At 40.2% G+C, this 26,597-nt stretch overlaps 2 protein-coding genes across 6 annotated transcripts; both read left to right on the top strand.

Moving 5' to 3' along the window:
* Positions 1 to 1,796: 1,796 nt before the first annotated feature.
* On the top strand, positions 1,797 to 16,396 carry LOC115815822 (proto-oncogene tyrosine-protein kinase Src-like). The gene is made up of 13 exons (XM_030778845.1): positions 1,797 to 1,887; positions 2,005 to 2,123; positions 9,461 to 9,721; positions 10,106 to 10,205; positions 11,248 to 11,346; positions 11,759 to 11,862; positions 13,353 to 13,502; positions 13,748 to 13,903; positions 14,066 to 14,245; positions 14,529 to 14,605; positions 14,716 to 14,869; positions 15,247 to 15,378; positions 15,956 to 16,396. Exons 3-13 carry the CDS (start codon positions 9,469 to 9,471, stop codon positions 16,162 to 16,164), a joined length of 1,614 nt encoding a protein of 537 aa, XP_030634705.1. The 5' UTR covers positions 1,797 to 1,887; positions 2,005 to 2,123; positions 9,461 to 9,468; the 3' UTR covers positions 16,165 to 16,396.
* A 5,409-nt stretch (positions 16,397 to 21,805) lies between these two features.
* Positions 21,806 to 25,117, top strand: ube2v1 (ubiquitin-conjugating enzyme E2 variant 1). 5 transcript variants are annotated; one of them, XM_030777075.1, is made up of 4 exons: positions 21,806 to 21,851; positions 23,091 to 23,239; positions 24,002 to 24,127; positions 24,583 to 25,117. In XM_030777075.1, the coding sequence occupies exons 1-4, from the start codon at positions 21,830 to 21,832 to the stop codon at positions 24,727 to 24,729; spliced, it is 444 nt and encodes a 147-aa protein (XP_030632935.1). In that variant the 5' UTR covers positions 21,806 to 21,829; the 3' UTR covers positions 24,730 to 25,117. The 5 variants fall into 5 exon arrangements, with proteins under 5 accessions (XP_030632935.1, XP_030632933.1, XP_030632934.1 ...); XM_030777073.1 differs by having other exon boundaries at positions 21,821 to 21,851; positions 24,002 to 24,141; XM_030777072.1 differs by having other exon boundaries at positions 21,830 to 21,851; positions 23,100 to 23,239.
* The last annotated feature ends 1,480 nt before the right edge of the window (positions 25,118 to 26,597 follow it).

Genomic DNA, 26,597 nt, shown 5'->3' with positions numbered 1-26,597 from the left:
TGGTTTTTAAATAAACAATAAACATGATCCCTCCCAAAAAGAGTGTCACATACACAAACATAACCCCCACCACACACGCAGACGCATACGCATACACACACACACACACACACACAATGAACATTGCCATGCACTAAGGATAGCGCACACATGAGTAAGATCAACAGAGGAGAGAAAAGAAGAAAACGGGTATAATTTCCACCTGGAGCAGCTCTAGGACTTGGAGGGGTGATACAACTCCAGGACACCTTTCCTTTTTTTCCTGCAAAATAACAGACAGATGATTCGGCGACGGAAACCACATCTTAAAAGAACAGGTTTTACTGCTTTTGACCGTGTCGTAGCCTTTCTAATGGTGAGACTCTTTCGAGCTCCATGGTCCAAAGTGATGCAGAACGATTTCCAACTCATTTTGTTACATCAAATACAACTCCCAGCTAAGGTCATCAGTTTGTCACATTGTATTGACTGTCTTTAAGAAGACGATTTAAAAGAAGTCAGAGTCTTTTTAAATCTTGAATTTGAAAAATACACTCCATAGCTGATAGGGTGAGGAGCTCAGACACCTGGGGGGAGCTCAGAGTAGAGCCGCTGCTTCTCTGTATTGAAAGGAGTCAGTTGAGGTGGTTCGGGCACCTAGTCAGGATGCCTCCTGGGCACCACCCTGTGGAGGTGTTCTGGGCACGACCAACTGGGAGGAGACCCGAGGCAGACCCAGGACACGTTGGGAGAATTATATTTTCTCGGCTGGCCTGGGAACGCCTTGGGATCCCCCAGGAGGAACTGGTGGATGTAGCCGGGGAAGGGGATGTCTGGGCTACCCTCCTCAGCCTGCTGCAACCGCGACCCAGTCCCGGATAAGCGGCAGAAAATGGATGGATGGATGGATGGATGGACACTCCATAGCTGTGCTGTGTTGTCCCAGAACCAAGAAATCTTGGTACAGAAGTAGTGGGTTTGCATCTCTGGAGTTTTGGTAGAGTTTGTTTTATAGAAATATTACAGTGAGGGGATATTAAAATGATCATCCAGAGTTCTCACACCCTTTCTGTGGCATATATCAAATTATGACGTCACATTATTCGGAGTTTCAGGACAAAGGCGCTCATCTTGTTTAACTGATATTACTCCACATATTATTCCTGCCTACATATCTCAGTAGTGTTTTTTTTTACACTTGGAAAACTAGAATTTTCTGTTTTGAAATTCATAACATGTACCTGTTTCCATCAGCCAATCTTAGGCTAGTATAACCATCCAGTTGAAATTAAGACGTAAGGACCCCACCCAGCAGGGTCAAGGAACCACATCTCTAATGAGCAATGAGTGGCCTGTCGATTTAAAGAGCAATGCGAATATCGGCTATCGATTTATGTGTCACAAGTAGCCGTGCAACTGCGTCAGCCCGTTTTATAAGTGTTGCTGATTAGTTGACTCTTCTTTTCTTTCTTTCTTTACTGAAGGCTTTGTGATTTACACATGATATGAGCCGTGTCTTTACTAAGCGGATGGTTCGTAGATCTGAGATTCGGTGCAGGTTTGTCGTACCTCCGCGAGAAAGATCACAATCGTTCATTCAAAAGGGGGAGAGCCGCAGTTTTTAGAATTCTCATCTCACACTTACGCAAAAACCCCAACGCCCCCTGAATCACAGTTGTGCCTGCCTCTTATTTCGTCAGCAACACAGCGGCTTCGTGCGTCTGTCGGATTGGAGCTGTAGTATATTCGTCTCATTATGTTATAGGATATCGTTTAACGGCTGATTCAGATATGCATGTTCTGCGCTATGTCCATGTGTTTTTTGTGCCATAAAGCTATGAGTTAACGGGTGCATTGAAAATCCATACAGTTCCGTATTTTTCCAATCGGATCTCCGCAATCCGAGAGGTGCCCTTTGCTTTCCACGGCATTCATTTTCGTCATGACCTACCCATACTGCTTGGATTTACTGAGTGGAATTTATTACGATTGTAATCTAATTTGAATTAATCTCTCTTATTTTAGCATCGCTTCGCTATCTCCCGTACTTCCTTGATGACGACGCGTGAAAGGATTTAATTTGCTTCCACATTCTCTTTCTGTGACTGAGGTTGCTCATACCCCAAGTCATTGACGCTTCTCAGGTGAGTGTTGTTGACGTCTTACCACGCCGTTAGCTTTGCTGATTTTTTCTTCGTAATTTCAGAGATAGTCTCTGTTTTTGACCTTAGATGATTCATTTCAATATCTTAAGGAATCAGGTTAAAGGATCATATGTTAACTATGTCCTGTGCTTCTCTAAATACAAATCAAACGTTTGTTGCTGTTCGGACGCCACCAGACAAGGCGTAGGCTATACTTTAAATGTAGGCCATATCAATCACCTATATGTGCTTGGTTCGACGCCTATCCGTTTGAAACTTTCCATATTTGCTTGAAAAATAACCTCGCCCAGTGATCATCACTCAATGACGCTGTGGCAACAACTCAAACTGTGGAGGAGCCTTCTTAACTAAGGGAAGTGTGAACAGGTTACTTCTAGTTCTTCAGCTTTGGGGAAGCAGGGAACGAGAATGACGACAAGAGATTCTACAGTGCAGGGCATCGGCATTTAGAAGGATATCTGCACTTGAAAATGATAAGCCTTTGAAATTTCGTCTCCTGACTGAATGCAAGTCACTTCATTCATTTAATTCCGACTGTTCTGAGTCACTCAGCCCGGTGCAGTTGGTGTGTTCAAGAGTTGAATGCGTGAGTATCCGGCAGTCTTGTTTTTACATGAAAGGCCCCCCCTTAGTATTTTGACATCACAGCATGTGGCAAGTTTACAGGTATTTAACATATTTGGGGTCCTTCTGTGCGGATTCTCAGCACACGTGTGTGTACCTGTGTTTGTGCGCGTCGTATATGTGTTTGATAGGTAAATGGATTATCCCGTTAAACTGTGTATGGTTTAGCTCCAGTTTTCTGAAGAATCTCTTTGCAGCATTTGCAGCAGGATTTGTATAGACTGGACATGGTTGAGCAGCCTTAGCAGAGTTACTGCCATTTTGCTTTTACCCGTCCAGTCCATATTTAGAGCAGGCTTTGCGAAGGAGAGAGGATAACCAAAGGTCGTTAATTTGGAGTTTCGGAACAAAGCCTTAGTCTTAGATTGTTAGGTCTTTTACCCTCCTTACAAATTTATCCTTGTCTAGGCCCAAGCTGACGGGCCGAGACTTCAACATCTAGATTGATGTTAGTGTTTTGTTTATTCAAAAATTTTAAGAGTTGGATACCTGTTATCTTTTCCTCTCATGCGTGCTTAGGGTGTCACCTAAAACGCATGTTTGGACAAATCCTAAATCAGACTGACCTTGTCCAAGATTCTCAATTAACCTGAGTAAGCATATACGTCATCACTGAACGACCCATCGTTGAGAGCCAGACGCACGGAGTCTGAGTCAACTGAATGATCTGTTTGAAAAAGCAGAGGACTACGTCCGAGTCCGTCGTGAATGAGTTTGGGAATTCCGTCGTCAGATCACTGGGAAGCATCAGTCATTTCTTTAACCTTTAGTTTAACATGCTTTCCTGCCGAGGACTGGAATCGAATTTGTAAGATAAGTTTGAAAAGAATAGTATTATTATAATAAAAAGTGTTAAGAAGTCCAAATGACGCAAGACAGAAAAACGATACTGGCTTTGCATTTAGGTCTTAAAATAGTAACCGTGTCAAACGATGTAAACTTGTCCATATATGTTTGTGTGAATGTTTCACAGTTGCACTGCATCTGAGACTAATATAGTGATGATAATATATTGACTGTTCATGAATTCCTCCCTCCCTCTCCAAAGCAGATAAGCTGTAGTCAGTTAATTGGTGATGTAGGTATAGTCTACAAAGATGACGACTGGTGCAGCTGTCAGTTACTCAAAAGCTAAAAATCTGCTTGTGTCAGTAAATTGAATACCACTTCTCCAGCCCCCGAGGAAAAAGAGTGCAGCTTGTCAATCAATGATGAAATGCTAAGAATGACAGTCCCATGAATGCAAATATTCCACCTCTCCTCAAATCAGGAATTTGTACACAAGGGAAAAATTGTCAGGGTGTTTGAAAACATGGGGATCATGGTGATTTATGAAGAGGAGAGTTTGTAGCAGAGAACAGGATGGTTTCTCCCTAAAATATCAGCGCTCGACTTGATTTCAGTCTCCGTTCTGTTTAACTGATTGCAGTGACAGATATTGAAGATTCTGCATTCTGTCAACTTTTATTATCTGCTAGTCCATACCTTAGGTTTGATCAGTGATAGTGAAGCTTGTGAAAGTATAAAGATTGTTCTCAAAGGCTGCAAAATGTTTTTCTTTCTCCGTTTTTTTTTTCCACGTGTATTTTGTAGAATAGTTGCAGTATGCAGGGGGCCCCCATGTAGTTCTAGTCTCACTGAAACACATATCAGTAACAGCACATACTCCCAAACAGGCATCTCTTACATTCCCCACAGAGGGTGTGGAGGAGCAGTCAGGACTTGTTGGAGAGAGTGTGTTCTGCATTCCAAATGTTTCTTTTGCTCACAAATCTCCCTGTTCACACAAAAATCCCCCCCCCTCGCTTGCTCACTCTGCAAGGGGCCTCTTAGTCGCTCTAAATGAACATGTCGGCCTGAACTTGTGAATATTCATTTGAATTGTTGGTTGACCTCATAATGGCTCCCCATATGCTGTGGTTTTGATCTAGTGTCCAACCACAGGATGAATCCGAATGTGGATGAATCCGGATATGGTCACAATGACGGGGAAAATGATGATTGTATTTGAAGCCCTGTTTTTCATTTATTTGTTTGTTCATTTAATGTGTCTTCTTTTCACTCACCTAAACTTACCCTGTGGTTTCAGTAAAGATTTATTATTTACACAGTAAAGCAAAAAAAAAAAAAAGAGCATTGAATGCAGGTCAAGTTGGCCAGCCTAGCTTAGTTTAGGAAATTAACAGCTTTCTTTCAAAATTAAATGACAGTTGAAACGAGTGCTTTAAAAATCACCTAGCACGCAGCCCTCTCAGTTTGACTTTATAATCTATCGTATCGCGCAAATTGATTTTCTTTTCCCTATAAGATAAACAACAGTGTACAGCAAGTCATCTTTTATCTGCTTGAATACTTAATGTGGCTGCTTCACAAAACAAATAGATTGGCACATTATCCAAAATTATTTCAAATTCTTTACATTTATCATCAGACATCTATATACATATTTAAAAAGATGTAACTTGCTTTCTGAGAAGTTTATAGGTTTTATTAGTTTGCTCTCAGGACAAGTTTCCTTTCAGATATCATCAGGAAGCTGAAAAACTCTTCCAGCGGGAAGTGAATGAAAGGTCAGATGTGGGCATTCAGTAATCTGTCAGCATGTGAATGACTCGTGTCATTTTCACAGGATGTTGAGTTGGTTGTCTTCTGTCATTGGAATCAGTGGTGTTGTATACAAGCTCTAATAGTAATAAATGAAGTAATAGAAAAGTCATGGTTCGCCAAACATTTTTGTGATTCCATATACCGAACATCCCTGGAGTCTTTCCCTGGAAATCTGCTTCTGAAACAGGTGAAACGGATCCAGAATATTCGAGTAGGCTGTGAACTATCAAGAAACACAAGCTGTCTCTAACAGAAACAGGAAAACAGTTGATATATTTCAGATATACTCTCTGGGTATGAAGAGCAGCATGTTTGATTTAGCGCTCTTCTAATTAAAGTGAACATCTGTGCTACAAATGAACTACAGTGAAACTTCCCCTTTAGGTCTTAAATATTAATTACAGTGGATGCAGCATACTGTACAGCGATAAACAGTGTTTTTGCTATACTTTACAAAGTGGTGAACATCCTTTGATTACAGTATATTTAGTGTAGGCATATGCATATGCAGTTAATAGATTTTCAAAAAGTCACACTGTTCTTTTTTTGCTCTATATTTCACAATATACATAATGTCGTTTCATTATCTTAATTTTGGTAATTACATTGCGAATGCCGTCACCATAGATACATTATCATATTTCCCTGAGAGAAGTCAAGACAAATAAGAGAAGATTCTGCTTTCATAAGTTAACAGCCAGCCACTCTCGGTCTCAATTACATTACCGATTAAATCTATTTACATTAATCCTTAGGTCCGTGGATTGGCTCCGTACTTGTAGCTTTCTGTCGTTTTCATTTCAGTGACAGAGTCATGTTTGGCTTGTAATGGAGAGTAGCAGTATTTCTAGCGTTTGCTGCAGATGCAGAGACAGAGGTGGAGATGTTGCTCTTTCTGTTTGGATGGATGCCTCTCAATGACTGGGCAGAGAGAGGAGCGGTTTGTTCCAGTTTTCCCACATTCCTGTTTTGTGCAGATAGAGGCAAAATAACAGATCTTTTTTTGTTAGAACTTGTACTCATCTCACACAACCAGAATATATGTTAATGTGAAACACTGATGTTATAAGTCAGGCTGTGAACCATGACTTATACCTGCATTCAAATTGTATCACAAATGGACCTCAACTCTCAGGCTCAACCAGTGATCCTAGCAGAATTTTAAAAAGCCAGTTTCAGAGAGAATGGGTTGTACTCTGTTTTGTTTTTTTTAATCACCTGATGAGCCTTTGTTTTGGGAAGGGTTGTGTTTGAGATATACCTTGTATTTTGGGCCTGTGTGGACATTTAAGCCAAATGCTCTCTTTACAGTAAGGAAACTGAGAAACCTGGTCTGGTTAACAGACAGTTTACTACAACTCTTTTGATTAATGCTTAGGATTTTAGTCTTACACATATAAACATTTCTCTTTAATCTCTGACTTTGTCTGTCTACTCTTGACTGTAATCTGTTTTAGTCATGTAATCATGACCAGTAATGTGTAGATTAAAATACTTTGATGGCAACTCATTGTCAGATGATAATCCTTGGCGTTTTGAACACACTTAATCAGTCCACTTAGATGAGTTTGGCCACAAAGGACAGGAAAGTAGGACAAGGCCAGTCAGTCATTTTCTTATACTTTGAGCTAAGGTGTAAAAAGAACCAGAGTTGAGAAATGTTACTCACTCATACTTTCAGAATGATTTGCTCCCAGACCTGGTCAGACTGGCTGGTTCTCTTTTCGTTTTTGTTTTTTCTGCAGCCAAATGGCAACCCAATGCCACAGGTTTATGTCTATTCCTTATCTCTTTTACATAGCCAGTTCTGATCTAAAAAGGACTGGACAGATGTAAGTAGGCTATAAAGAGTTTCCAACCTATAGAGCATTGAACCTCTTTATATGAACCTCTTTATATGAACCTCTATATATGCACCTCTATAATGGTTAGTTTTAGAGATGTTTGAACTGGGGGACTCAAATAAGGGGAGCTATTGGGGCGGAAGGAAAGCTCCCCATCTCTTGGCTGTTTAGTATGCAAAGTTGTGTGTCTTCCAGATGAAGCATTGATTTGCATCTGAGAATTGGGGCTTTTCCCATGTCTATAATGAAGGTATGTACTATCTGGGGAAAGGGAGAATGGACTCAACACTGTCAGATGCTTTGCCTTGAAGCCCTGTATGTTTCTGCAAATGAAAAACCTTCTGCGTTATGGAGAGGGTCCTAAGTGAAGTGCTGAAATTAAGCAGTAGATGACAGCAGACAGATTTTAAATCTACTCTCCAGGCACTTTGTTTCCTCAGCCAGAGTGAAGAGAAGCAGAGGAAATCCAATAAAATACTGCTGTAAAACACTTTCAAATCAATGAGTCTTCAGTCTTTCTTCCGAGAGCTGAAATGTTTCACAGGCTATTGAAGTGACATGTTTTAGATACTGGATTTTTATATGAGGAAACATCCGAGGGAAGCCACAATAAGGATTATTGGGGGATCGATGATATGGGAAAAGATCTAAAGATCTTATAAAGTAATGCCAGATCTTTCATTCACTGACCCACCGGATGTTGAGCAATAGCAGAGCCCAATTATTTGATAGCTGTTCTTTTTGACTCCCCCAAAAAAAGTATTGTGACCAATCTAATACAAATAATAAAAGCTAAGTATAAAAGTATAGTAATTACAATGTAAGCATCTTTAAATACATAGGAAAAATACATCATGCGTGCTTAGAGAGACCAAACTGTTCCAAAGGCCTCATATGACCACAAAAACTGCAGCTGTTCCTTCTGCTTTACTGTCAGAGGCATCTCATGCTAGCTTCACATCACCAAAACAACAGTATGGAGCTTTATATTAATATGCATGTATACCCTGAATGCCCAGCTGTCTCCTGGATCCATTAAAGAAAAAGACTTCCCTGAGACAGATATGGCTGCATCACAAGTGAACACTGCTGGTCGCTACACCCCTGTGTCACCTTTTCTCAGGTACAGGAGGTGTGGAAGTGCAGATGAACACGATGTTTTCCCCTGTCTGTGGCTAAACTGATCCTCAGAGAACAGCCGACAGAAACACAAAGCACTGTGTGTGCGTGCCTGTGTGTGTGTGTGTGTGCGTGCCTGTGTGTGTGTGCGTGCCTGTGTGTGTGTGCGTGCCTGTGTGTGTGTGTGTGTGTGTCTTGTTAAGAGAAGGGTGATAGAGTAGGCTCAGTGAGGAAGGAGATGTGAGAGAAGCGTGGGAGGCCGTGAGAGTGTCTTTTTCTTTGGACAGAGAAGCAACTGCTCACATTTGCTCTTGCATAGTTCTCTTGAGTGTCTTGTACAGCAGTTTGGATGAAAGTTTTAGCTTTCCAAACACAGTATGACATAGATGGAGGCATGTTATATTTTAATAAGTAGTTGCATTGTTTTTTCAATTCCTTGGCTATTAGATAGCAGACGTTGATGGTTATAGTAGTAGAAGTAATAGCAGAAGCAGCAGTAGTAGTATTAGTAGTACTATTGTTGTTTCAATTCTTTAAATGGTCTTTCACCACTCTAATTTTACATTATTGCATTTGTGAATAGACATCCCTATTTAAAAGAATACACAAAAATCTATTTGGATCACTGAAAATCTCCTTGACGGTTTTATGAGAAATACTCCTCATAGTCTATGAAGTGAGATATTCAAAAGTCTCTGTCTTTCTGCGGAGTTTGTGAGGTATAATCTGTGAAGAGCTATTACAGGGGCATGTTAGACGCGAAGGAAATGTTTTCACCATTTGACAGTTTATAATTTACTGTGGCAAAAGTTTTCAAGAGAAAGTGAATCCAAATCCAAAGTTCCAAATTCGACACAATATGATTGCATCATGTTATTGAACAGCTGCTCTCTGTCTGTGTGTTTGCACAGCCAGCTGTGGCAGCCTGAGTGTGACAGAGTACTGCAGCATATGCTATCGAATGTGAAGCTTCTTCGAAATGTACTGTAATGGAAGTGTTGAAAGTGCACCGTTGCTCTTGTCTCACTCCATTAGAATTCTTTGTGTCTTGCATTCGACTTGGTTTCGTTCATAACTTTTCCTCCATACCTTTCATATCATTCGTAACTTTTTTTTTGTCAGGCCTTCCAATGGGGGGTACGAAGAGTAAGTCAAAGGATCCAGGCCAGAGGTCCCTGAGCCTGGATGGCGCCATTGGAATGGGCTCTGGAAACGAGCACCACCTCAACCATGCCCCTCAAACCCAGACGCCCAATCGGAGCCCGGCGGTTGGGGCGCATCGACTCAGTAACCACACCCACAGCAATAACGCTGAGCTGGCCCTTTTCGGAGGGGTGAACCATACAGCGAGCATCACATCTCCACACAGGAGTACACTCGCAGGTACATCAAGAAGCCCCTCAAACACAATACGTCTTGTCTCTTTTGAGTAAACCTGCACTACTGTGTGTCTACTTGAATTCTTCAGTGATAGTCGTAATGTGTGTCCAAAGCGGAGTAGACTACGGCATCTAAAAAAATCACTGTGACTCAAGATTTTGATTCAGAATTATGTTTGAACTTTATTAAGCATTTCTTTTACTAAAGGGAAGGAAAGGAATAACTTTTGAGAAAAAAAAAAAGAAAGAGGAAAAAACCTATGCGCACAGCATGGTAATAATGACTGAACCATAACTAAAAGATGTTACCCTGTAACAAATAGAGGAACTCATGTAAACAACAGATGGCCTTCTGCTTCAACAGTGTTGAGTCTTTTGTGTTTTGTAGGAGGTGTCACTACATTTGTGGCTCTCTATGACTATGACTCACGCACCGCCTCTGATCTGACGTTCAAGAAGGGCGAGCGACTGCAGATCCTTAACAACACGTAAGGAGAAGTTCAGTTCCTATTCTCTTTCTGCAACGGCTAATCAGATTTAAACGGGCAAATTCTGAGAAAATGCATTTTCTCTGCTCCTGCAATTCTTTTTTTTTCTGTCCATTATATTAATGTGACACAGTTCTGCTGGCATCCTCAGAGCAGGTTCTCTCATGCACCATCTCTGAGCATTTAAAATATATTAACTCATACATGTCAGGGCACTGAAATTTGTCCAGGATGGCACAGAAGGTATTTCACCGTCCTACTGAAGTTCAGCCATAAGAGTACATGGTGTGTTTAAGAGACCTGTCCAACTACCCCAACCTGTTGAAAGGCAGACCTTAGTCAAATACTCAGCCCTGACGCAGCCATGACACGCAACGGTTCTCTTCTTTTCATCTTATCGCTCTTTGCTATGAAGTTGATATGCAGAACATCTGAAAAGGGCATGTCATGCACTTTATTGACTCAGCGGTCTGCAGTTTCTATATGTTAATCTGTTATAGTGTTACAAACCTGGTTTTCTCCTTAGCTTCAATTTAAATTGTTGTTAACTGCAATGTCATATTTATGAGGATTGTTATGGAAGGTAGTTGAAAGTCATTTTTTGGACAGCGTAGTTTGGAAATCGCAAACTGAACCGTAAGGCTGGTGTCACTGGGTGGAATCTCTCTGACTCCTCTAACTCTTGTGCTTCACAACCTGTTGACTGTTCTTTTTCCCCTCTGCTCTGTGTCTGTCATTTTCTTTTCTTTCATGCTTCATGGGTAAAATTAGGAGAAAGTACAACTACAGGTCAGTGAAAATATTCTCCAATATCTCCTGCACCTTTAAGTAATAGGGAACAGTAAACGGTGAGTGCAGCTTTAAGCGCACATGCCTGTTTTGCACACTTATTGGCACTGGTGCCCAGTCAAGCACAATTTAGGCTGAAGTTCACGTTGGTGCTACAGGACAAAAAGGCAAACTCGGAAGAAAAAAAAAGCATTGTTTGAAGTTCATTGTTGACTTTAATAGCTGTTCATTTGTTTTGTGTTTATTAATCTAGGGAGGGAGACTGGTGGCTGGCACATTCATTAACCACAGGAGAGAGTGGATACATCCCAAGCAATTACGTCGCACCTTCTGACTCCATCCAGGCAGAAGAGTACATATCCCAGTTTCTGTTTTACTTGTAGGAATTGTTCATGAAGAACAGTGTCAGACATGCAGAAAGTTTTCAAAGAACCTCACTGCTCTATGTGCCTTTGACCTGTTTTCGGTATTTATGAAACATATGTCAAACTCTGACTCATTTTGAGTCACTGCTCAATAACAATTAGCGCTCTTCAGTGGAGCTGTTAAAATGTTGCTAAATTAAATACCATTAAACATATAAATTTACTTGAAACTTTTGGTATAGTTTGTGATTAATTATCAGAGACGGTTTTTTTTTTCATCTCCTCTTAATAAAGTGACACGCAGTGATGTTCCTTCTTGATGATATCACTGTTACCTAAACGAGGACACAAACCACATTAACGTTACATTCTTTACGTTATTTTTCTTTTCTTTTCCAGGTGGTATTTTGGTAAGATAACTCGTCGCGATTCTGAGAGACTGCTTCTCAGCCTACAGAATAGAAGAGGAACTTTCCTCGTCAGAGAGAGCGAGACCACAAAAGGTCAGTTAGATATTTGTATTTTTCTATATGGATATTTTAATCATTTTCCTTAAGCCCATGGACAATGGCCAACCGCAACTCTTCCCAGATTGTTGGTGTCTGGGTGCCATCACAAAGGCTGCAGCAATTCCTGTGTCATTAATATAGTGTGCTACTTTAGCCAGTTCAGAGTTTGTAAAGATTGATACTGTGGAAACTTGTGGTCTTTGTGTAATGCTAAGGCTGTGTAAGACTTTATTACCCACATTACACTACATCATGTCGTTGACTAGGAGAGACACAGTTATTGCATGACAGTCTGAAGAGAACAGAGACTCTTTTTTCCTTCTTCTTTTCTTTTTTTGTTCTGGAGAATTGAAAAACAAAAGAAGCTTTCGTCATAGTCTCTCTCATATGACTCTTTCCCCATGTACTGGAAGTTCAGGGCAGAACTCACACAATAGAATTGTTCAGGTCAAATTTACTTAAAGAGAAAACATTGCTCATTTCTTCATGCTTCCAATTGAACATTGAACCTATAGTATTAATTCAGATAAGGTGCAGGCCAGTTTCATTTCAGCGTTCCCCAGCAGTGTGTCTGAGAGGAGGGGGAGGAGGGGAGGCTGGAGGGTCTGGTTCATGGAAGAGACAGGGAACAGATCATTTGGGTGTCTCTTGTGAATGGATCGGGTGGGGGGGGGGGGGGGGTTGGAGGGGGGGGATCGTACAGGCAGAAGTAGGTCACTGTGTGAGGGTGCTGGATTACCTCTGGCTATAAATCTCTCTCTCCGAGCAAGAAGGGAGACTAAAGAAGCAGGGTCATGCTTTATGATTTAAACCTGCTCCATGTCCCAGTCATGGAATCTGTTAAAGAGGAAGGCATTTCACGGCAGTGATTTTTTTTTTTCCTTTAAAATAGAGAAAGGCTGTGTAGCTGTTGTTGCTACTCATTTATGTTAAAAATTGTTACACCAGTATTGATTAAGAGTGTACTAAAGCTGAGGGTTTTTTTGTGTTTATGTGTCACTATGTATGCCCATTTCTCTCTCTCTTTCTCTCTCTCTCTCTCTCTCTCTATCTGTCTATCTCTATCTATCTATCTATCTATCTATCTATCTATCCATACATATATATACACACACACATCACATATATACATACATACGTTCATACATATATATGTGTGTGTGTGTGTGTGTGCGCATATGTATCTTTGTATCTATCCGTCTGTCTATCTATACACACACACACACACACACACTGTTTTAATCTTAAGGAGTAGAACTTTATGAGGTTGCCTTAAAAATGTCAGACTTTTTGTCAGACAGTTTTTTGTTTTTTGTTTTTTTGTTGCCTTACATATTTTGTGTGGATTGAAAATGTGTTCACAGAATCCCTCAGACATGTTTATTGATGATGCATTTGCAGACCTCCTCAGAATCATCATGCCTACGTAATCAGGAAAGTGGCCCCTGCACCTTATAGGTTGTTAACTGTTTGTCTTTGTGCAGGAGCATACTGCCTGTCTGTGCTGGACTATGACAACGTTAAGGGCCTCAATGTCAAACACTATAAAATCAGAAAGCTGGACAGCGGAGGGTTTTACATCACATCACGGACGCAGTTCACCAGCCTGCAACAGCTGGTCCTCCACTACCGCCGTGAGTCCTGCCTAGTTTAAAGTCATTCATACTGGTTATGTGTGGTGTGCTGCCAGCTGCTGTAAAAGGAAAAACTCTTCACAAACCATTCAATCAATAGCTTTTGACCATCGTGTTTAAGTAGAAAAGTTAGTCCATACTACTTCATGAATAATTAATAATTATAATGAATAGAACAAATGGTGAAAGGTAAGTCATTTGTTGCTTAAATAAGAAATTTCTCTCTTTTTCCCCCCATGTTTCAGAGCATGCGGATGGGTTGTGTCATGTTCTGACAGAAATATGTCCGGTTCTGAAGCCTCAGACCCAGGGACTGGCCCGAGACGCCTGGGAGATTCCTCGCGAGTCCCTCCGTCTGGAGGTGCGACTAGGCCAGGGCTGTTTCGGAGAAGTCTGGATGGGTGTGTCTCTCGCCTCACATTCATTCTCATGCTCTACCATCGCAGTTTTAAACCTGTCAAAGATTCTTATGTTCCTAGCAAGATCCAAAATGGCAGGGGATATGTGACTCTAGACCAGTTTCTTGGGGACAGAGCGTGACCAAAGCTGTTCCGTTTCCTCAGGCACATGGAACGGGACAACGCAAGTGGCCATTAAGACCCTGAAGCCTGGAACCATGTCTCCAGAGGCTTTCCTGGAGGAGGCACAGGTCATGAAGAAACTCCGACACGAGAAGCTGGTGCAGCTGTATGCAGTGGTCTCCGAGGAGCCTATTTACATCGTCACTGAATTCATGAGCCAAGGTGTGTAGCAATACGAGGCCCTCCTGTTTTTTCCTGTTTTTTTTCAGCTTTCATTGGGGTTTTGGATGATATCGTAGCACTTTCAAAACTAGGCCCTAGTGAGTATTCAGGCTCTTGAGCTGAGAGAGAAATTAATGTAGATAGTTACATTAATTTTAGCTGTCATAAACTACTCTGACAAAAACACTGGTTTAAAAACACAACTTAAATAAGGAAAATTAAGGTCTCTGTATTCCATGTCTGACTCTGTGCTGAATACTCTCAATTCTTTTTCCAACTTCAGGTAGCCTGCTGGACTTTCTCAAAGGTGATAAAGGCAAACTCTTGCGTCTACCTCAGCTGGTTGATATGGCTTCTCAGGTATGACTGACTTGAGAATGTTACATTGACTGCATGTGTGGTGTCATCTCTCACTATCAGGATGAAAGTAATTTAATGTGTGGGTCTTTTCTCCATGGCACACCCTGTAGATAGCAGCTGGCATGGCCTATGTGGAGAGAATGAACTACGTTCACAGAGATCTCAGGGCTGCGAACATCCTTGTTGGGGACAGCCTAGTATGCAAAGTGGCTGACTTTGGCTTGGCCCGACTCATTGAAGACAATGAGTACACTGCCAGACAAGGTGAGTAGAATTAGATTCCTTGATCTCACTCACATTATAAATTGTAAATGTGTATTTCATTCATTTTCACCGCATCTTACATCATTAGAATGTGATGGCATTTAATGTAAATTTAGAGGAGCAGAAATGGACAGACTAAAATAGTGTTTTAATGGGGGTTTTTTTTCAAACTACAGAGTACACCTCAAAAGCATGAAACAAATAGACAAGACACTCAGATAAACAAATAATATCGTAAATATGTTGTCACACAGAACAATCCCAAGTTACTCACTTAACTTCATTGAAACATGAAGCCAAGTAAACTCGGACGGAAAAAAACGAAAACTAAAGTAAAAAATAACTGACACTAATGCGACCCTGCTGCCTTGTCTCAGGTGCAAAGTTTCCCATTAAGTGGACTGCTCCCGAGGCAGCCCTGTACGGACGTTTCACCATAAAGTCAGACGTCTGGTCGTTTGGTATTCTTCTCACAGAGCTTGCCACCAAAGGCAGAGTTCCCTATCCAGGTAAAACACACACTTCTCACCGTTACTGCTGACCGCTGCTTACTTTCTTCTCTACACAAATTTGTAAAGATTACGTTGTAAACTTCAGCAGTCATGTGGATAGATTAGACAGTGAGTCCATTTGGGCAAGATTGACTGACAGTCAAAAAGATCTCGGTTTGCTATAATATCTCTTTACATACTTATCAAGCACACATCATGGTGTCAACAACAGTTTCTGGGTTGAAATATTGAATATAATAATGAAATATCAACTTTCATAGTGTGTTTTGGTCAGTCTGACAAAACAGACTGTTGCTCAGTATTCATTGGGGATGATTCAACAGTGAATTTTCAGGACTAAAAAAAAATTTTCAGAAAGTATAAAATAAGCAGTCAAATCCTCTTTGTCATAGTCCAAGAACAATGTAATGGAAACTTTTGTTCCACTTCTGCTGTCGTCTGAGTCATCCTTTTAGTATTACTTTCAGTTCTTCTGACTGAAATAACAACCGAATGTGCTCCAGCTGCATTTTTAATGTTTGACTAAAGGAGCATAAGCTGCCCTCACTGAAGCTTCGTCGTGTCTGATGTGCAGGTATGGTGAACAGAGAGGTTCTGGACCAGGTGGAGCGTGGTTACAGGATGCCCTGTCCGGCCGAGTGCCCGGCCTCCATGCACGAGCTGATGCTGAGCTGCTGGAGGAAGGAGCCTGAGGAGAGACCCACCTTTGAGTACCTCCAGGGCTTCCTTGAGGACTACTTCACCTCTACTGAACCCCAGTACCAACCCGGGGAGAACCTTTAGGGCTTCCAACAAAAATGTCTGTGTGTGTCTGCCTGTGTGTGTCTGCCTGTGTGTGTCTTTCTGTGTGTGTGTGTGTGTGTGTGTTGCGGGGTGATGTGGTGATGGGAGGATGAATATCATTTGGTGAGAGGACTCTCTGTGCGTGATGTGTGTGTCTATCAATGGACAGCTTGTTCTTTGAGAGTACATGCCTAAAAAGCACTGATAGAGAGATGACCTCTCTTTCTCTCTCTCTCTGTCTCTTTTTTCTCTCTCTCTCTGTCTTTTTCTCTCTCTCTGTCTCTCTCTGTCTCTCTCTCTCTGTATTGTATGTATGTGTGTGTGTATGTATGCATGCATGGGTTAGAGGGAGATTCATATAGAAAAATAGTCCTCCAGTATCCCTGTATGCGTTTTGGGTGTGGAACACTCTGATTAGGAGAAGTGGCTATCCATATAAACTCTTTTCTCTCTGCCAATCCCAGTCTGGCGCAGTGACGGACCTGTTCTTCTCCTCTAGCAGAGCACTGCCGCGTGCCCAGAGGTGCCAAAGCATAGACTTTCTGTCTTCTTCTTCTCTTCTCCTTTTTTTCCCCCCCATTTCTTTTCCTGCTCGAATCTATAAGTGCTGCTTTCTCCACGGTCTCCGAGCAACAGCACCTTAACTATTATCATCGAAACAGGCTCTGTGTTCCTTTATTTATTAAATCTTTGTAGGGAACGTGCCACAAGTGCTGGCTTTTCTTCTTTTCTTCATGTGTTCTCTGAGGTAGAAATGCTGCTGCTTTTTATGTCAATGGAAAAGCGTGTGCTGTAAAGGACTTGGGAAAGTGATGGATGGACAGCTGGCAGTTGTCAGATAAACACCCCTTGTTGAAGATGGGATCATGCTACTTTAGGGAGTGTGTGTTCTGATTCTCCTCTTTATGGTACGGGCTGGCCTCAATCTTGTTTTAGTTTTACAGGACAAGCAAGGCCTTTTTTTTTTTTTTTTTTTAACTGTCTTGACTCTGATAGGGAGACTTTGTCAAAAGATGTAACTATTCTCTTATAAACTCGATTTTAGTTACGTCCTGAAACAAATTCAAATTCCAGTAGAAGTTAATGCAAGAGGTAAACCATGAAGGTAAAATCACAAAATAAAATCATTTACGGCTTTTTCATCATTTTGAGTTGTTTTCCACTGTCATTAAAAAGCACAGGCTCAAATTTTGCACTGGATTAGAGAACACTGGAGAAGCTGTGGCTCGTGTAATGTTCCTTTGTAAAAAAGAAAAAAAAAAGGAAAGAAAAAGAAAAAAAAATTGTCCATTCAGGAGGGACTTCAGGTTTCCCTTTCCTTCATTTTTTGGATTTATCTCACATTTCTTAATATGTTATATGAATCATGTACTAACTGGAATATGGTGGTGATTTTGAGATCTCATGGAGAGAACTTGTGTATAGGCAGTGAATGGTTACCATGGCAGCTCATTGAAAACAGAGGTCTAAAATGGCCGCCTAAGGAGTTTGGAAGGGTTGAAGGGGCAGTTTCACTTACAGAGAAACTACCACTTTTCTCACTGTTAGTTCAGGTGAGCTGAGGTTTTATGAATAAACAGATTAAAATAAACACTTAAAAAAAAAAAAAAGATAAGAAACTACTGATTGCCAACTCCAAGGTCAGATCAAGGTGAAACTGGCCCTAAATTAGCTACTGCATTGTTGTGTCAACAAAAGCCATATGAATATTTTTACTGCTGTCTGTATATGTAATTTAACATTTTGTTACCTGAATTTTGAAAATATGCTATAAGTAAAGAAAAAATGCCTCAAATGAATAAATAAAACAGGTTGACATTGTATTACTATCAAAAAAAAAAAAAGACTGTGTATTGACTGCTGGCAATTCCCTGGCCCTCACCTTTTATGTACAAAATCAGCTGAACCATGAAAAACACTGCTGGAAAATTTGTCTTTTTTTTCTTTTTTTTTTAACTCTAAGAGCTCATTTTAGAACTACTGTGCATGTCAACCTTTTGTATTTAGTAAAAGTATAGTTAACTTTTGCCACTAGTTCTTTGTATATAGCAGTATCTCACTATGTAACCTCATTTGATTTTGGCCTTGTATTATATTAATATTTGGAAGGGAGAACCCCTTGAAATGAAGGTTCTTCATTGTAAACTGAAAGCTAAAATCAAACATTTTGAGAGTGGGCACATATCGTTAATTTCTGCCAAAATCTTTGCTCTATGCCTTTTTCTTCGATCAGATGTGATGCTGGACCCATTAGCTTTGTGGCTGTTCCGTGCTCAGTCTTTAGAGAAATATCAAACAGTCCTCTTTGGGAAGTAATAAAGTAGATCATCTTAATAAAGTACACCTACCCTTAAATTTTCAAATACCCACTGAAGCTTTTGGTACTGCTGATTTGTGTTCTCACCCATTCTGTAATATTAGACAAGTAGAGTTAAACTAATTTCCTAGAATGCACAGACACAAAGTCTCGAATGGATGCCTCACCATAGTAAGAGAGCATGTGCAAGCGGGCTTCCAAATGGATTCATTTTCCTCTCTGGCATCATTCTGTCCCACATCTAAACCCCAGAGCCAGGCTCAGACTCTCCCTAACATCTGTGGGGTTTGCCTTTGAGTGTTTGGGTGCCAATCAAATTGTATTCTAACATCCCAGTATGAAGACTATAGCAATAATGTCAGCTAGTGACCATGATGAGGTTTTGAGGTCACTGGAAGCAAAATGGAAAAACACGCTCTTCAGGTTTTATTTTTAAAAAAACAAACAAAAACAAAGACCTTTCATGATGATCAGTGTGAAGAAATTTGAGATGTTTCAACAGGTAAAAGGTATGGTCTGATTACTTGGGTCTCTGAGCAGTTATAATTGCTGGCATGCATGTTATGATGGTTTAAACTGCATCCTTAAGGTTTCCTCCTCTTTTGTTCAAAGTCTTTTATTCAGTGGCTTTAAATAATTGCTACATAATGCCGCATAATGGACACCATGTATATTCTGGTGGTTGAGTTGAATAGGGAGAATGTACAGTGATGGTTGTTGTTTGGAAATGTGGAGTCTGAGGTGGAACACTGTATGAGGAGTTGAGCCTGCTGCTAAATGCATCCAGGACAAGAAGAGATTTCTCAATGAAAAGAGAAAAAAAGAGGTGGCGTGTGTGTGCGTGCATGGGTGTGTGTGTGTGTGTGTGTGTGTGTAATGAAGTGCACACTCGTCTCTTGTGATAAAGCTGTGTCAAAGTGTGAGAATCTTCCTGGATGCGAGCAACATGTATGCAGAGCATTTGTATCCTTTTTTTTTTTCTTTTAGTCCTTTGTTCCCATTGAACTAGTGTGCAGTCTGCAGCTCTACTCTGCTTCTGATCTGTGTATGTCTTCAGAGCTGTCTCTCACCTGTTGCACTCTGTGCTTTTACATACGAACAGATGTATTGACTTTGCCTGTAGCTGACCGAAAGTTATGTAAAAAAAAAAAGAATTAATGCCAAGGACTTTCTTATTTTGCATCAGCGGTACAACATAGCATTTTGTTTGTTTGTCTGTTTTTTTTTTTTGTTTTGTTTTGTTTTTTTCTTTGTTTCCCCCAAGCCTATGCAGATTCTGGCCTGCCATTCCGGAAGCATTTTAATTGCTAACTCTAAATAGGAGATAAAGACAAATCTGAGAAGAATGATGATTTTGTAACGGACAAATTATTTTTTGTGCAACCAATTTAGTTTTAAAATGGGTCTTGTGCCACTTTATGTGATCTTTAAATGTGCAATAAATTATATTTCGAGTTTTTTCTTTATACTAATTTGTGTGGTCTTTTGATGTTGTTTGTGTGTTTTAGGATGCTAAACACAGAAGACCATTGTGCTACCAAGGAGTACTTTGTTATATTCACAGAATCGCAGACAATTGACCTACATCCTTGTTCTTGTCAGTAAATATCTGTTTGGAGTATGCACCCAGTAATCATTATTAAAATGCACAATCAGTATTGCAATATGAGGTTTAACTTGGCTCTAGTCCTCATCAAGAGTATGCTACTAGGGATGTATGAAATATTTCTGAAACACCATGTTTGTTCCAAATTTCTCTCTTGTCGAGGTTTTACATATGTACATTAATGAATTTTAGGTAAATGAAAATATGGAAATGAAAACCCTGCTGTATTATGCAAAATGAATGAGAAAGAAACTCCTGCACACCTTATTAATTTGCAGACAAATCATGGATTAAAGGGACTTTAATTTTCAGTTTAATATCTCAGATTCAGTATTTGAAAGGCACTCCCGAATCCTTTCTCAAGCACATCCTAGTTCGATAGCTTTTTATCCACATGAGGGCAGTGTTCTACCGTATCAGCTCACCTGCAGATAGGCTCCATGTCACGTTGTGGACATTATCAGGTACCTACCAAAATGAGGGAAGCAGGTAAATGAGTGGTATAAAAAAAAATCTTGAATGCAGGTGCCTCCACACTACTGTGGTTTCTGACTCAGGTAAGGAGGCAGAATCCCTGTGTGATCAGGATTTTGTGTAAAAAAAAAGTTCTGAACAAAGTCAGTCACCTGATATCTTTACATGAGAACGAGATCTCAGTAACTTCATAAAACGTGCAGTTGTTAGTACGCATTTGGCAAGGGATTTTAAAAAGACAAAGGGTGCTCAAAGCGATAAGCAATAGTAACAAAAAGATCATGTTGACGCGAACTCTACGAGAAACATATCATCAGTATGGGACATGGTGAAACTGCATGGTCTTTAATTCTAATATACGTGTCACTTAAAAAAAATATATATATATGCCGTGAGAGGGTAATTTTTTCTACTATTTGAGATCTTCAGAGAGATGGATGCTCACGACTGTTAACAAAACACCAAATGATGACATTTGTTTTGGAACAATTGTGTCACATCCCTCTAATCAGAATTCACGCAATAAAGATACTTGTAGAGTCTACGCTAAGGCGCATTGAAGACGTGTTATTAGTGTTCCCTTTATTTTTATAATTACCCGTGCTGATGCGTAGCCTCCGGTTCTGATGTGAAAAAGACAAAGAAAGAAAACTCTTGTTTAAGTTCTTTGGGGTGACTGATTTAGACGACGATTATTTTCACTCTCTAATTAAGTTCCCAAATGTTAAATTTCGTATTTGACCTTGTGACATGGTGGTATTTTCATCCTGGTTTGTCCGGTTTTATTACTCTCTGCACACACATTCATATGTCCATGTTGTGTTAAAGGCCACTCAAGCATGCTTTGAATGAAGTTGCATCAGTTAATCTGAAATATGATGATTCAGCAAATCAAGACTACAACCTTTAAAATTTTTGAGGACCTTGTAGTGTCAGTTACATGGGCACCACATTTGAAAGGGTGTGTCCCTTTATTTGTGGCGAGATTTTAATAGTCCATCCACATGATTTATACGACAAGGAACATCTTAGCTGTTTCATCTTGTAAGAAACATTTATGTACTCTTTTTCTCTCATTAATGATTATATAACTTCTATAGGATGGCAGAAGTTTATTTTCGATATGGACGTCTTTACTTTTTGTGTATTGCTGATTTATTTATCCGTTTATTTATTTATTTTAAATTGGCGCAGCAGAATGTTTAGCTATCTGTCCTATCCTCGACCAATGCGCTGGAACGTGCGCGTTCCCGCTACATAGCGACAAGATGGCGGCCGCCGCCGGATCAGGTAAACTAATTTCAAATTTTTATAGACATGTATAACTTCAGTGATGAATACGTGTTTGATTGATAATGTGCATGCTGTTGAAATTTTGTCGAGTAATTTGGTTTTGGTTTTGGTTATCTGGTCTACGCCGTGGTATTTGTAGCTTTGTAGAAATGTGGGTGGGTAGCTTGTTTCCGAGCTTGCTCTGCCGGGTATTTTGCGCACTATAACAAGCTCCTTCAGTTTGTATCTTTGGTGTCAATTTTGCCACTCTTCGTTCAAGTATCCGCCTATTTGAAATGTCTAAGAGTGTACCATAAAATGCCTGGCTTTACTTGAGTCATATTGTGTTTTTTGTATACATTCTTAAATTGTAAATTCGGAACTTTCTCAGCCTATTAGCTGGTTAGCTTATTCAACTGCATCGTCATGACATACAGACCGACACAACCTGCAAGGCGAGCTAGAAAATTCTAGGAAACTGTACACCTGCATACTTACATTGGTCGCGACCGTTGGCAAGGAAACTGGCTATATTATGTTGACTTTCCGCTCTTTATTGTAGATTGTCTGTCTGTTGAGTCCTACCACTAATGAAATGTCTTGAAGCTGAAGCAGCTAGTTGGCCACCATTATGTTTTGATCCAGTGTTGTTTAGTATAGGGTTAACTCTCTCGCCCAAATAGTATGTTTTACGCTAGACATCAATCGAAGTATTTCGCTGTTTCACTTCACTAAAAGTACGATGTGATAATGTGTTAAATAGCAGGCAGTTCGATTGTTATTTAATGGTTGAAAGCATTACCTCTGCATCACTTTCAAATCATACATCAGAATAGGCTGGAAAGCGAAAAATCATTAATCAGTCACACGATAAGAGTAGTGTCATGATAGGTCACCGTGGGAGTCTTAAGATCCTGCTATGAGTAATTATGAATGTGTTGGTTGTTTATGAGAGTACACAAATTAATTAATGCAGTACTTAATGAATACAACTCATTCATTCTGTAAATCAAATCTCAAAGATAGGGATTATCAGCTGTGTAAAGATGTATCACTGGATAGATAAAGCATGAAGCTATAATTTGGGGGCTGAATTGTCATTACAGAACGAGAAGCTTAACGGAACGACAAGCTTATGTCTGCATGTTGAGTGACTGGGTGCTTAAGTGCCCATTTAGTGTGGCAGAGAGACCGTCTACCATATGTGGTTACCTAGTTTGCATCTATCTGCAGTTCTGTGTCTGTCAACCGTTCCAGGCGTCAAAGTCCCTCGTAATTTCCGGCTGTTGGAGGAGCTGGAAGAAGGCCAGAAAGGAGTTGGAGATGGAACAGTGAGCTGGGGTCTGGAGGATGATGAGGACATGACTCTGACCCGCTGGAGAGGAATGATCATCGGACCACCAAGGGTGAGTGTCACCTTTTAGCTTTGAACACGCACAGGTGCACTGTCCTTGGCCTGACCCCATTCAAATTTCAAATGACTGCAACACTGTGGTACAGCTTCTTGTAGATACAGATAACTTAGAACTTGAGAAGCCTGTTTTCCACCCCCCCAAAAAAAACACCACCACTTTTCTTATGAATGTAGTCACAGAAAGACACATTGAAGGGAAAAGATTGACAAATGTGATAAGAATGTCGTTTGAGACCTGCTGTTTTGTTGTTAAACTTGTTTTTCGTTGCATCTGGAAGTACCAACTGTTAATTTTCATACAGCAAACACAATACAATTTTTGAGAAAATCAGATTTGCATAGTAAAGTAGCATCAGTGTATGGCCGATGATATACATGGCAGATTAATCTCAGATTATGATTTGATCTTAGACATTATCCAAACTGTATTCGTAGAGGAAACTTTCCATTCAAAATGCAGCATAGTCCAATAATAGCCTTTACCCAGAAACAAGCCCGCACAGGTTGTTGTGACTTTCTATGCTATGGCAAATGACTGCTTAGCACCTTCTCGTGCAGCTGATGTTTATAGTATTAAACAAAACAGTGTTGAAACCATCAATTTGTTTACTGGTTTGGTTGTAACCTGGATGTGTGTGTGTGTGTCTGTGCGTGTGTGTGTTTGTTTTTTTGTTGTTGTTTGTTTTGGAGTTTATAAATGGTGACATCTGTGGCATTATGTTTATTTAAACTTCACCTCACTTGCTCCCTTCAGACAATCTATGAGAACAGGATGTACAGTCTGAGGGTGGAATGTGGCCCACGATACCCTGAGACACCCCCTTTTGTAAGATTTGTCACCAAGATCAACTTGAACGGCGTGCACAACTCAAACGGGGTGGTAAGTGCTGGGAAGTTAAGTGTCCGCATGAGGGAGGGAAGCAAGCTCGCTAGTGAAAGTTGGTTTTTTTTTTTGGTTTTTTTCCTGTAGAATTTTGGGAATCAAAGCTAAACAACTGAAAAAAATGATCAGACTTTCAACATTGGTTAGAGTTACAGAAAATCCTTTTGGCCTAGTGACAGGTTTGCGTGTCTTGCACTTTTAAGGGTGCAAATGGAGAGTAGACAGTGGGGGCCAAAGATCGTAGCAGAATGTGTATCTACAGAACATGAATATGTATATACAGACAATTGGAATCAGTGCTCTTGGGAAGAGGTAATTTAAAAAAAAAAAAAAAAAATCAATTGAAATGAATAAATCTCACACAACATTCATTCAGCAGTGTTGGATCAGTGGAATCTGATGGTAGGTTTTTCAGAATTGCCTGTCGTCTGGTTGTCTTTTGCTTTCCTAAGGTTGACATGCGAGCGGTGTCTTCGCTGGCTAAGTGGCAGAACTCGTACAGCATTCGTGTGGTTCTGCAGGAACTCCGGCGTCTCATGATGTGCAAGGAGAACATGAAGCTGCCCCAACCTCCTGAGGGACAGGTCTACAGCAACTGAGCACCCAGTTCCTCCTCTACTCTTCTTCCTTCTCATCCCTTCACTTCGCTACTTTCCATCCGAGACGTGTACATCCTGACACTTACAGAGATATACATACGCACACACTTAGACACACATGCACACATACATATATACATACATACATACATACCCTCAAAATATTCCTGTTCTTTTCCAAGACTCTTGAAAAAAAAAAAAAAAATCCCTCAAGTTATCCCTTCTTGTATACCAGGCCCCTCCCCTCTTGCTGCAACAGCCAGTGAGCCCTCCCTCCCCAGGGAGCTTCCATTGGACAGAAAAAGATGGATGCAGGGCTGGGTCTTGCCCACCATGCAGACCAGACATTACGATACAAAAAAATACTGTACATCTTACTAATCTTCTTTTTTTAAATCTTTATTTGTTATACATGCAGATTGTAAAAAATAACATAAATGATCTTATTGAGTGTACTTGTCTGTGTGCTGTATTCTTGAAAAAAAAAAAAAAAAAAGGGAAGAAAAGAAAATCCAGGATGGTAGCAGCTTTTGGTCGCTGTGAAAGATCTTTTTTTTTTTTTTTTTTTTTTTTTTTTTTTTTAAGGTGAAAACACACTTCAGTGTGTATCAATGAAGGAAGCTGTGTTAGATGTTGTTGCATGTGTCACACAAGGTGCTAATTTTAGCCTAATCTTGTTCTTGTTTTAGCAGCCCAAGCTCAGGACCAAATCCAGCAGCAGCCTCTTAGCTGAGGTTGACTGCATCTTGAGCGTGCTACCAGTTTTGCCATGATTTCCGTGAAGCTGACAGCTAACACTTTAGAGATTAACAGATATCCCTTATTTGATCACAAATTTTGTCATTATCTTTATTCAACGGCTTGCTAACCTGTTAGCAGTTTATGTAGTTGGTAACATGTAAGTGAGCATGGAAACAATGAGTTTTATTAGTAACAACGCAACCACGCCTTTGGATAATCACTTCCACTGCACCCTCAGTTTAGACAATAAATAAGTGCTAGCTATCGACGTTGAGACGTTCATGAATCAATTAATGGTTAACTCAGCAACGTGTAACTACAAGCATCATCTAGCAGACTTATTCATGCCATAGTTGTCACCCTCAAATGAGAAGAATTGTGATGAATGTATTAAGTGGTAATGGGAGCAAACAAGAGGGCATTTATTTCCAATCCAAATCCTTTGAGTCTTGGCCCCACTTGCTGTTCACCCATCCCTGGTTTTTTAGCTGTTTTCCTCTAATCACGAACAGTGATAATGCTCATGGAGGAATCAGATCGTAACTTGTCATTTGTGACTGTACTGTTTCATTCTTAATAGACCCTCAAAAAACACATCAGGAGTTGACAGTGTTTTCTTTCTTATTTTTCTTACTTTCTTTTCTTTTTTTTTTCTTTCTTTTTTTCTTTTTTTTTCCTTTTTTTTTTTTTGGAGTATGATCATGCGAATGAAGTTTTTGTTTTTAAGGCAGACAAGGTCAGGTTGTCCTTTACACTGGAGTCTTTCGTGAGATTCTTAATTCTGGATGTTGGTTTCTTCTTTTTCTCCTCAGCAGGGCAGGCTTGTAGTGTAGATGATGGTAACCTGTGCATGGTTTTGTTTCAATTAAAACTGTATGTGACTTTTGCATGTGGTTGTCCTCTTCAGTCTCTCACTAAGTCCTGTTCTCAACACTTCACATTTGGACTGGCAGATAGTGGAGTTGGTAACCGATACAGTTTGACAGTACAAATTGCTTTCTCCACTAGGGCATTTTTGATGACCTTAAATTTAAGCTTAGTTCAGCGTTGGATGATGATGATTTCTCTCAGCCCAAATTGAGAGAATTATGGCTGATGTCATAGTTTAAATGAATAGGAGAAAGATG

This window comes from Chanos chanos, chromosome 6 (genome assembly GCF_902362185.1).
Source record: "Chanos chanos chromosome 6, fChaCha1.1, whole genome shotgun sequence".
Lineage (NCBI taxonomy): Eukaryota > Metazoa > Chordata > Actinopteri > Gonorynchiformes > Chanidae > Chanos > Chanos chanos.
The sequence above is the reverse complement of the archived record's forward strand: the minus strand, read 5'-3'. Positions and strand labels throughout refer to the sequence as shown.